The sequence below is a fragment of the Saccostrea echinata genome, unplaced genomic scaffold, assembly GCF_033153115.1.
Source record: "Saccostrea echinata isolate AGI-Se365-2 ecotype Australia unplaced genomic scaffold, CSIRO_AGI_Sech_v1 ptg000017l, whole genome shotgun sequence".
Taxonomy (NCBI): Eukaryota; Metazoa; Mollusca; class Bivalvia; order Ostreida; family Ostreidae; genus Saccostrea; species Saccostrea echinata.
The window spans coordinates 2,950,831-2,962,412 of record NW_026889766.1 but is presented as its reverse complement, the minus strand read 5'-3'; the positions used below and the strand labels follow the sequence as shown (position 1 = coordinate 2,962,412).

Genomic DNA, 11,582 nt, shown 5'->3' with positions numbered 1-11,582 from the left:
GTGGCAAACAGTATCAGGCATGAAAACTCCCTTATCAAAATGGCGGGCTTGGGACTTTCTGTTAATATGAAAGGTAAGAATTTCAATATATGTCCATGTCTACTTCATAGATATGAATTGTTCAGTTTGTTTTAAGAAATTCGAAAAATATTGGGATTTATCCATTTGAAGAGGTGCATGTAAGAGACTTAAGTAAGTAGCACCGCTTCAAAAATACGAATAATGTTGTTAATTTTTGATAGAAGAAATAAATCTTGGTTGATTATGCGACATAATTATAAGTTTAAATGACTGAGTAAAATTTGAGAACAATATTTAGATAAAAGACATGATGTCCATTCGGACTTTTTCTGCCTTAAACCTTGCACTATCCTACTCAAAATACATTATTGATCTTATTGTACTCGGGAATGACAATTGTATAATACAGGCCTTGAGTTTGAATAGAAATAGAATATAGATCGTTTATTTCATATGATGAGAATTTAATAGAAAAGCATATCATATATAATATTAATATGAGAATACTAACTACAAAACTGCATTGAAATCAAAACATTTTCCTCTAGTACATTGTTAATATCTTGCATGAATTATCATTAATTAGAATATGAAATAATCATTAATTGAAATCCATATGACTTAGTTTTATAACAGTTACTCACATAAGTGATTCGCAATCCGTTACAAAAGTGTGAAAAGTACTTCTGTTGACAGGTATATGTGTGTTAAGTGAGATTCCTTTGATGATATTATTGTTTCTGATGATTGGCAATGTGCAAGGATTTCTCACAGACGCCAACGCACAAGGTAAGAGTGTTAAAGATTTTCTTTGTCATTTCTGTTCATGTTTATCTTCTCTGAACTATCAATGCTGAATGTCTTAGAACAAATTTTACCGACGTAAAAATTCCTTGATAAATTTATTGATAATATAAACTATGAGATTGCCTAAGGGTTTCTTTCTACACGAAGTACATTTAATGTTCAATATTTCAACAAAAATGTGTTTGCTTCAGAAAAATCCAAAAAATTAAGCATTTAAAAACATTCAGATCTCAGCTAAAAAAACTGTATACTTTTTTTTTTTTTTCGCCTGTCGTTCGTTTTAGAGTTTTTGCTACTCTTTTTAAATTTGAAGTGTATTGCAGCAAAAATTGAAATGATAGTTAAGATAATACTCAAGTATATATATAAAAAAATCATGGAGTGTTAATAAGGCGAGTAATTTAAAGACGCTTTGATAATTTTTTGCACGGGAAGAGAGAGAATTAAAGAACATGAGGAAAGGCACTCCTATCTAAACCTCATTATGCCATGCTTATGTAATAAATTATCTCTATACTACAGTTGCTGGTCCACTTTGTTATTCCTGTTTACATGTCGCACATCAGAGGGACTGTACACGTATTGTCCAGTGCGGTCCTCACGAGGTAAGATGTTACACAACGACAATTATTCTACATTCTAAAAAAGGCAATAGAATATCCTTTAATTTCTACGCAATTTTACTAATCATTGTCAAATATTCAACGCACTTAATTCTTTATTTTAGAAATGTTATGGCAGAAGGTTTATAACTCCAGATGGTCTGGTATATTTTTCATCCGGTTGTGAATCAATAGCCGTGAGTACTTTCAGTACCTTGATAATATTGCTATATTTCTTGTTTAGCTATGAAACAATAGATATTGGGTACCAGTCATATCTATGGCCATTATGTATCCATAAAGAGAAACGTGGTAAAACACCTTGGAACCATATATTTTGCATTGCTAATTAAAAATATCATAGTCGTTCAAATATTTATATTCAACATGAATTTGTTATAGAGTGTCAAATTATAAAGAAAGGCTAGATAACAGTAAACATAGGCAACATAATAGAGGCATTTTGTCTTCTAAATTATGCTTAAATGAGGTCTGCTTCAGAAGATTGTTTGATTGTATGTTGTTTTACGTCCCATTAGAGAATTTTTCATTCATATAGAGACGTCACCATATACCGGTGAAGGGTTTCAAATTTTGACCTTTACTCGGCGCTAAGGGCCATTGAGCAGTGAGGAATCTTTATCGTGCCAATGCCTGCCGTGACACGGGGTCTCGGTTTTTTAGGTCTCATCCGAAGGACCCGCAACTTTCACTTCAATGTGCCGAGCGCATGGCAAAGGAACAGTTGCTACCTATTTTTTATCGACTTAGGTCAGTCGCGGCTGAGATTCGAACTCACGACCTCCCGATCACGGAGCGAGCGCTCTACAAACCGAGTACCGTGAACGGTACTGCTTCAGAAGAAATATTGTTTAAATGACAAATATTTAGGATGAGGATTTTCTTGCGAAATGAAAACAATTATCAAGAAAATAGACCTGCCTTCATGCAATAAGAAACTTCCAAATAATACAAGTTAATACAAGTTAAATATGGTTACACATGCTTAAATTTCTAAGTATGCTTTACATTACATTCACTTCAATTACATTTCATGAAAATAATTGCATCTCTATGTACAACTAGGGTTGTGGAGCACGTCGCTCGATCCCGCAAGACAAATCGAACACCTTGTTGAAGGCTGTTAGGGCGGGTAATGGGGACATACAGGCTTGTGATCAGTGTTGTGATGGTGACTACTGCAATCTCCAGCTTTGTGATAATCCCATACGTAAGTCAATTTTAATGAATCAATACAAGTTGGAGATAGTAATCTAAATAATTCCGTGATAACTCCATCTGTACGTCAACTTTGTGATAATCCTATAAGAAAGTTGATTTTATTTTTCAAAATTATGTAGAAGACAGCTCCATCAAAGTTGAACAAGCTCTGATTCGATATGATTCATTAAATTGCACAGGTTATGAACGACTTTGTTGTATTAAAATTCGAGCACATGTCGAGCCGAAGGATCAAGTGAGATTTTCTGATCAAAATTTGTCCGTTGTCTGCCATCCCTATTGTTGTCGTTGTCGTCGTTATTCTTAGCGTCATGAACTTTTAAAGGTTTTATCTTCTTCAGAACCACTGGACCAATTTCAACCACTATCTACAAAGCATTCGTGGGTAAAAGGGATTAAAGGTTGCTTAAAAGAATGACCACACCCTCTTTCATAGAGAGATACTTAAGAATTAGTGAACATTTCAGGGCACCTTTCAAAACTCTTCTTAAAACTAGTGGGCTAGAAAAGTTGAAAGCTTTATTACAGAGTCAAGTCAAGTTTATTCAAATAATGACCCGCTGGGTAATGGTGGGGCCAAAATAGGGGATCAAAATTTTACACAGGACAGTATAGGAAATACCTTTAAAAATCTTCTTCTCAATAAGAATAAAGCCATGATTAGTCATATTAATCCAGAAACATCCTTGGGTTGTGTAAATTCAAGTTTGTTCAAATCATGACCCCAGGGGGCAGGGTGTGGCTACAATAAGGTATCAAATTTTTACATAGGAATATATAGGAAACATCTTGAAACTCATCTCTTAATGAACAGCAAAGCCATAATTTGTCATATTGATATGGGAGGAAATTTGTTCAAATCATCAGGTAGATATATATATTTTACTCCTGAGGTGGATTCTGCTTTTATCTAGCCATAGTGCTCAGGTGAGGAATGTGGCCCACGGGCCTCTTGTTTTTATTTCAATTTTTTTCTAAAAATTTCCAATTTTAGATAAAATATAGTCAAAATACTTTGACAATCAAAAAAAAAGAAGCATATGAAATCTTGTGTTTATCAATTTTTTTATGTTGTTCATAATCTGCAATTATAACAATTTTAATTGTTCATATTCTGCTGTAGAATTAAAACAGCGGTGTCTCTTCTGTGATGACGTAATTCATCCCGAAGACTGCAATCTCTCTCTACAGTGTGATGAAGATCAAGTAAATATTTTTCTTTTATTCTCAATTATATCTCTTTTTATGTTAATGGATTTTGACATTGGTTAAATGTTGCATATCTGACCCTTCAAAAATTTAATCATCATTACTTCTGCCTTACAGACACATCAGTTAATAATCTATGTCAAACAAATCAAATAATTATATTTTTATGCAATACTCTTCTTTTCATTACTGCATACTCGGTAAAGTGATTGCATTTCAACCAAGGTAGATTGTAACCTTTGATTTAGCCAAACAAACAAAATGAAAACATTTATATAATGAAAGCTTATACTTCAAATCTTTTCCTTTTGTTTTCAAAAGATTTGCTACACGGAACACATTTATGTTAACGATGAAAAAAGATTCAGAATGGGATGTGCCCCAAAAAGTGTAAGTAAATATGACAGGAGATACATATCATTTTTTATGAATAATTAACATTTCGTTTGCTTAACTGTAATTGTGTTACACTGTGCTAGAACTCTTTTATGTTTGTATTTGAAGCAACTCTTTATAAAACGGTTGTGTTCACTGCTACCTCAGTAACGGAATATTTTCCTACTGTGTTCCTACATTTTACAATGTGCTACTCTGTACATATCAACAGTGTAACGTACAGGCCTTACTTTGTACTTTTGCGTATTGTTCCATACGTTTGTTACACTGCTCTGCTCGTCAATGTAACTTTATTATAACCACATTATATATGTATAAAAGTTCAATTCTATGTATGTTACACACTAGTATTTGTCCATTTTCTTCCGTAAAATGTAGTGATGCTTCGTACTGCAAAAAAGTTAAATTGTATGATAAGCATTGATACTGCTGTTCTGTTACTTTAGGAAATCAGAGCTGTACGTAGCAACGGTATGACATAGTGTTGCTATCCTACAAGTAGTCACTGTACTGGTATTTCACTTTCATTTTCAACCGTTTTGCGTAGTGTTTTTATTCTACGTTTAATCACTATACTGTTATTTCACTATAAGAGTTTTTTTTTTTTTTTTTTTTTTAGATTTTACCTTAGATTTTAACTGTACGTTGCTGTACTGTACCTTCAATATTACACTGTGTTGTAGTTCAACTTTAAGTGCACTTCATTGGAATATAATTACAGGGATATGTAGTTATAAGTCTGTTACGTTGTACAAGTTATTACAGGGATGTACAATTGTAATTATGTTACACTATACATGTAATTACAGAGATATGTTCTTATATGTATGATACATTGTCCACGTAATTACAGAGGTGTGTAATTGTAAGTATACTGCACATGCAATTACAGGGATCTGTTCTTATATGTATGATACATTGTACACGTAATTACAGGGATGTATTGTTATATATGTATGATACAATGTACGCGTCATTACAGGGATCTGTTCTTATATGTATGATACAATGTACGCGTCATTACAGGGATCTGTTCTTATATGTATGATACATTGTACACGTAATTACAGGGATGTATTGTTGCTACACCGTCAGGACCTCCAGTGTCAGTCGTTGGAAAACGAAACAATGAGTTACCGTTCTTAGATCGCTATAGAAAAGCTTTACCTACAGATCGAAAATATTGCGCCAAATGCTGTACTGGACCTAACTGTAACCGGGACCTATGTACATCTAGACAAGGTTAGATGTGTAATTGTTTTCTATATGTAGACATACCACTATGGCCAATGGAGAATATATAGATCTATAAATTATTATTTTACTTTAAAACCTCTGATACTAAAATGTTTATCAACTCTGCCCTTGCAAGCCTTTATTTTGATGTTAATCGTTTAATTTTTACCTTCGTGTAAAATGAGTTTTAGAGTGTACATTGTATTGAATTTAAAAAACATTTACTTCATCTAAGGCTGTTGTCAAAGAATTTGTGAGCTCCTGTGTTTATTACTTTTATAGGTATTTTATTTTTTCAGTTATTAATCAATATCAATTGGTAGCGCCACCTCCTTTGGTCCTTTGTCAAGATTATGACGAGACGTCATGTAGGAGTGGTCTGGTTGATGCTAATTTCTGCCAGGATCTAGTAAACAAGAGACTGTTTTGCCCAAGGACCTGCAATACGTGTTGTATGTATAACAAAATTTGTCAGTAACTTGGGGAACGTTACATCGAAATGTCAATTTATTCCTTAAACTGTACATTTCAGATCAGATTAAGGGTTTTGCTGTTAGTTATGTAGGTTTAAGCTATCTCAAGGTTATTCCGAAAGCTCTCATTATTAGAAGAAATATCCTCAAAGCTCAGCGCGTTTAAATGTTTTGTGAAATTTTATCTTCAAATTATGAATATTTACACATTTCGATTAAATTGAATGTTCTGCATGTCACTTTTTCTACAAACCTATTCCCACATATTTACTACTCATATCTATACACATCATAAAGGCGACCTTATGCGCTTTCTTTTCATCACCCATGTTCGTTATATTTTACATACATATAGCGGAGTACAAAATTAGGTATGCATATCAATGTAAAAAAAAAAAAAACTTTTTGTGAGAGCTTATAAAAAAGATAAATATCCGTTCATAAATATTAACAGAGATGCAATTTACTTCTATTTCAGCTGGAGGTGGAATACCTCTCCCTGTTACCACAGCAATAACTACAGCAGGTATTACTTCAATAAAATAAATATCTCAATCTTACCACAGGCACTTCTATAAAATAAAAAACCTTCCTGTTACCTCAGCAATTATGACAGAAGGTATTGCTTAAATAAAATATCTCCCATTTACCACAGCAATTACAACAGCGGTTATTGCTTAAAAAAATAAAAAATAAATAAATATCTCTCGTTACCGCAGCAATTCAACAACAGGTATTGCTTCAATAGAATAAATATCTCCCTGTTTCGACAGCTATTACAACAGCAGGTATTGTTTTGATAAAACAAATATCTCCCTGTTACCAAGGCAGGTATTACTTAAATAAAATTAATATCTCCCTGTTAACACAGTAATTACCCCAACAGTTTTGCTTCAATAAAATGTCTCCCTTTTATCATAATATTTACTGCAACAAGTATTTCTTCAATACAATATTTATCTCTCTTTTATCATAATAATATCCACAAGAAGTAATGTTTAAAAAAATATGTATCTCCCTGTTATCATAGTATTTATCGCATCAGTTATTGCTTGAATGGAATGCTTATATATCTGCTTTCACAGCAATTACCCAACAGTTACTGCTTCAATAAAATATATACCTATCTGTTATCAGAGCATTTACCGCAACAGGTGCTGCTTCAATGAAATATTTATCTCCCAGTTATCACAGAACTTACCGCAACAGTTATCGCTTAAATGAAATATTTCTCTCCCTGTTACCACAGCCATTACCACAGCAGGTATTGCTTCAATAAAATATTTTTCTTTCTTGTTATCACTAAAAATTACTTCAACAGGAATTCCTTCGGTTAAGTAAATATCCCCTTGTTACTGCAATAATTACTAAAAACGGTGTTGCTTCAGTAAAAAAAATGTCCCCCTGTTACCATAACAATTACGACAATAGGAAATGCTTCATAAAATATGCATGAACAAGATATTATTAACATATAATGTTTCTAGAACTAGCTATATGATTTGTAGATGGATCAACAGATGTACGTATATAAATATAATTCAAACTGCTATCCATGTTTGTGAGTTTCTGACCCTTTTCTTTTATTTCAGGCAGCGGAAGCACAACACCCGGTAAGTGTTGCAGTTATTAATTTTTACCTAATCTCAAGGAATTGTTGCATACATTAAAAATGTTTGATACATAAAAAAAACCCATCAATTTAGTTAAAACGAAATTTAGTTAAACGTAAACGTGAACGTGATATTCTGTTTGCCTTTGTAGCAGGGTGTACGGATAAAAATCCAAGCCAATGCCAGCAATATAAGGACTTTTTCTGTGATCCTTCAAACCCTGGTGGAATAGACGTCTGTCCAGTGACCTGTAATAAGCCAGGATGTTCATCAGGTCATAAGATTTAAAAATAATAATCGATTGTTTTTGTTTCTTTTTTTTGGGGGGGGGGGTGTCAGCAAAATAATGAATGATAAATTATAAAATCCTATTTAAGAAATGTTAGAATCATTTACAGAATCTGGTGTATCATAGAAATTCGAAGCCGGCCACCTCAACATTAATTAGTCAGAAGGGAGTGCAAAAGTCTGTGTATGATAAATGCATAACATAATTTCCATATAATGTATTTATGAATATCTATATGATTTGTAGGTGGATCGACAGGTATGTAAAAAAATATATGTACTGTTTTCCTATCATTTTTATATGAACTGTAATGCTCCCTCCAGCCCTGAAATAAAATACCGTGTCAAAAGAAATGAATACTGTATGATTTTTTCGGGGGGGGGGGGGGGGGCACGATTTAAAGAATGATTATGGAGTGAAGTTGACGATAGTTTTCTACATCCTGAAAAATAATGAAGAAAAGTTGTACTAATTCATACTGAGAAAAAAACACGATATACAGTGCATATATTATATATTTGATAAGAAGCAATTAAATATTACACGATGTATTTTACATTTTTTCTGATTACAGTGAATCCAGTAACAGGTTAGTACATAAGTTCCATTTGTCAATGTTTGATTTTCCTATTTATCTATCATGACAAGGAGCACACGGCGGAGGTGATCTGTCGGCAGGGGATGCTCACTCCTCCATGGCACCTGATCCCTCCTCTGATGTTTTGGAGGTCCATGTTTACTCTGCTTCCGATTTGTATTGTTTTAATGGACTTTGATCTTGAATACTGTTCGTTATCACCATATTTCATACCTATTATCAATCTGACAAATGTTTTCGGAGGAAAGTACATAATACAGAGTGCATTGCTTCACGACGTTTCAGTTTTGACTTGCACTCACACAACAGGCGCTATTTCACCTCTTTACAAGCAGAAGTTCTTAATATAAATATCGCATAAGAGACAGCAATCAAAGGAATGTAATACTCACAAACCACTCGCATAACGAATTATTAAAAAAAAAACACATTACGAATAAATATATTCATACGAAGCATTTGTTTAAAATTCATATACAATTTTGATTTGTATCTGCATTTTTCAAGTAATTTATAAGTATAAGGCTTAATTTATAATTCTGTTATATTCATAATCTTCGAAATTCCATTCTGCCACCCGTAGATTTTTGCTAGTTGAAAATGACAAAACGCTAAAATTAACAGAATTCATTTTAAATAGGTCTTTTTTAATTTTATGAATGCGTTTTTTATTTACAGTTTCATCTAAACCCACTTCTCCTCGTAAGTATGCATAACATGGATGACATTACAACCAATATTGATGACGTTACAACCAATAGATTTTAAGGATCACTTAATTCATAATTTTCAAATATGTTCTTTATCATATCTCTGAGCTGAACATAACATTGAATATACACTGTGAATTTTTATTATGGGACTTACTGTAAAAAGTAGCAAATTTATCGAAGAATAGAAACTATTTTGCTCACACTTTACAGAGAAATTGATTCTGTAGAAGATAATTATATGTATTTCTTTTTTCAAAAAGAATCTTATTCACATTTAGACATTTGTTTTCGTTTTGATGCGATTTAAGTACATTCACACACAAACAAGTATATTAAAAATCATAACCAAACAACTAAGTCTCAAAAATGAAACTTATTTTCTTTGACTGAACTATATTTAAGGAATCGCTGTCTATTTTGTTGGGTATGCCAGGACACCAACGATAGTTGGAAACGTGGAATAATTTGCGTAACGGGCAAAACCCGTCATGCATAAATTATCCCAAGTTTCCAACTGTCGTTGATGTCCCTGGCATACCCAATAAACTAGACAGTGATTCCTGATATTCACATTTATATGTGAAATAAAATTGTCAATATAAATTAAAAAACTGTCTTATAGATTTAAAATACACAAGGCCTACCATGATAATTTTAATAGTCCCTGCCCAATGACTCAGACACAAAGACAGCCGCACGAGATTGGCATGCATATTAGGCTCCTGACCTTTTGCGAAATTTACAGTCAGGTGTAATTATCAAGAAATCAACACAGCTAACTTTCAAAGAGTTATAAGAGAGAAAACAATCCAAACTGTAAATATATAAATATATATTCTTGCAGAAGCAATATCATTGAACGTTAATCTATATTCTACATATGCAAAAGATATGAGAAAGGAAGATTTCCCTCTCATAATGAAAGTTTCTTTTTTTTATATCGAGATATAGAAAGATATGGTAACAAATTAATACAGAAATTCCTACTTGTGATGAATTGATATTTAATATTGTATATTTTCAGTCAGGAATTATTGATAGCAAAATGAAAGAATATATTATCAATGTACTTTTCCTTTTATTGATTTAAAAGTTTACTTTTACTTTCTAAATAGTATAGATTTTTTGGTATTGTCTAAATATCAGATACTTGATTTTTTCATCAGCCTGTTCAGATCCTATTCCTCCATGTCAATGTGAGTATCTACAGAACAAACTTCAGATCTGCAACGATGGAGATCAAGAGCTTCAGAAATTCTGCTGCTTTTACTGTAAGAAGGTGCATGATCCGAATTGGGTATGCTCTACGACAGATAGAACATTTTGTGACGCTTATGAAAAGCCGTTCGCTCAAGAGTGAGTACCTTTCATACATAGTAATGTAAAAGTGAAGATATCGTAAAGTGATCGATCTCAAAAAACCTATACACAATACAAATATGTGAATAGGGAATAAAACACGGGCCCCTGGAAATTCCAGAGGTTGGTCCAGGTGCCTAGGAGGAGTAAGCATCCCCTGTTGACCGTAAAGCCCGACTTAAAGCAGTTAATACACTCTTGTCTTTCAAAATATCAGTTATTCAGAGTGTTTCTTATTACAATCATTTTATTTCTAAACAATGTATTGAGCCCAATTTCCCCTAAATATTATGTTTATATTTATTAAAAACAATCCTTGCAAAAGTCAACATTGGATGTTTTCCTGTGACAACATACTAGCACATAACATAGTTACGCTTTTCGTTTTGTTTGTGTATATTTTATTTTGGGAACAAATATTGTCTGTTGATTAGACTAATATGAGTACACTTATAATATCCTATAATGAACAAATGATAATTTTGATTTGATTTTAAAACTTCTGATTTTGACAAGCTTTTAGTCACATCATTATGATTTTTTGTTTTGCTCTTTTTTTCAGAATTATGGGTATAAACATAACCTGTCACCATTAGTGATAATAAAGATATTTGTAAGGAAATAACGAGATGTTATTCTTATCTTTCTTTTCGTCATACATGCAAATAAAATATTCCCAAAGGCTCTTCAGCACGAGACATATAATAAAAAGAGAATTACAAAGTGAAAAATGGCTGTTTTTTCTTGCTAATTGTAAAATTATAATATTGTTTGTTTGTTGTTTAAAGACCCTCTCGACAATTTTTCACTCATATGAAGACGCCACCACTTGCCGGTCGAGAGCTGCAAATTTATACCTATACTGGGCATTTAGGGCTAAAATAATATTGTATCAAAGTCACACGTTGCAAAATTGAATAAGATATTTAATAATTAGTTGGAATGAGTTGGAAGACCTGGATACCATGATTGATAAAAATCATGATAAAATGTTTTAAGTTCCATGGCCCACATTTAAAGTAAC

General features: G+C 32.6%; 1 protein-coding gene across 1 annotated transcript; it reads left to right on the top strand.

Moving 5' to 3' along the window:
• Positions 1-747: 747 nt before the first annotated feature.
• On the top strand, positions 748-11,181 carry LOC133189228 (uncharacterized). Its single transcript, XM_061324630.1, has 16 exons — positions 748-810; positions 1,351-1,433; positions 1,556-1,627; positions 2,517-2,661; positions 3,796-3,878; positions 4,203-4,271; positions 5,348-5,519; positions 5,813-5,965; positions 6,465-6,512; positions 7,579-7,599; positions 7,751-7,873; positions 8,135-8,146; positions 8,463-8,477; positions 9,165-9,188; positions 10,366-10,555; positions 11,121-11,181. The coding sequence occupies exons 1-16, from the start codon at positions 765-767 to the stop codon at positions 11,152-11,154; spliced, it is 1,290 nt and encodes a 429-aa protein (XP_061180614.1). The 5' UTR covers positions 748-764; the 3' UTR covers positions 11,155-11,181.
• The last annotated feature ends 401 nt before the right edge of the window (positions 11,182-11,582 follow it).

Bases quoted from the DNA above. Each gene is read 5' to 3' on its own strand.
- LOC133189228 (XM_061324630.1), top strand. From the start codon at position 765: ATGATTGGCAATGTGCAAGGATTTCTCACAGACGCCAACGCACAAG. The intron at 2,662-3,795 runs GTAAGTCAATTT...ATTCTGCTGTAG, and splicing joins GCTTTGTGATAATCCCATAC to AATTAAAACAGCGGTGTCTC. The intron at 4,272-5,347 runs GTAAGTAAATAT...ACGTAATTACAG, and splicing joins TGGGATGTGCCCCAAAAAGT to GGATGTATTGTTGCTACACC.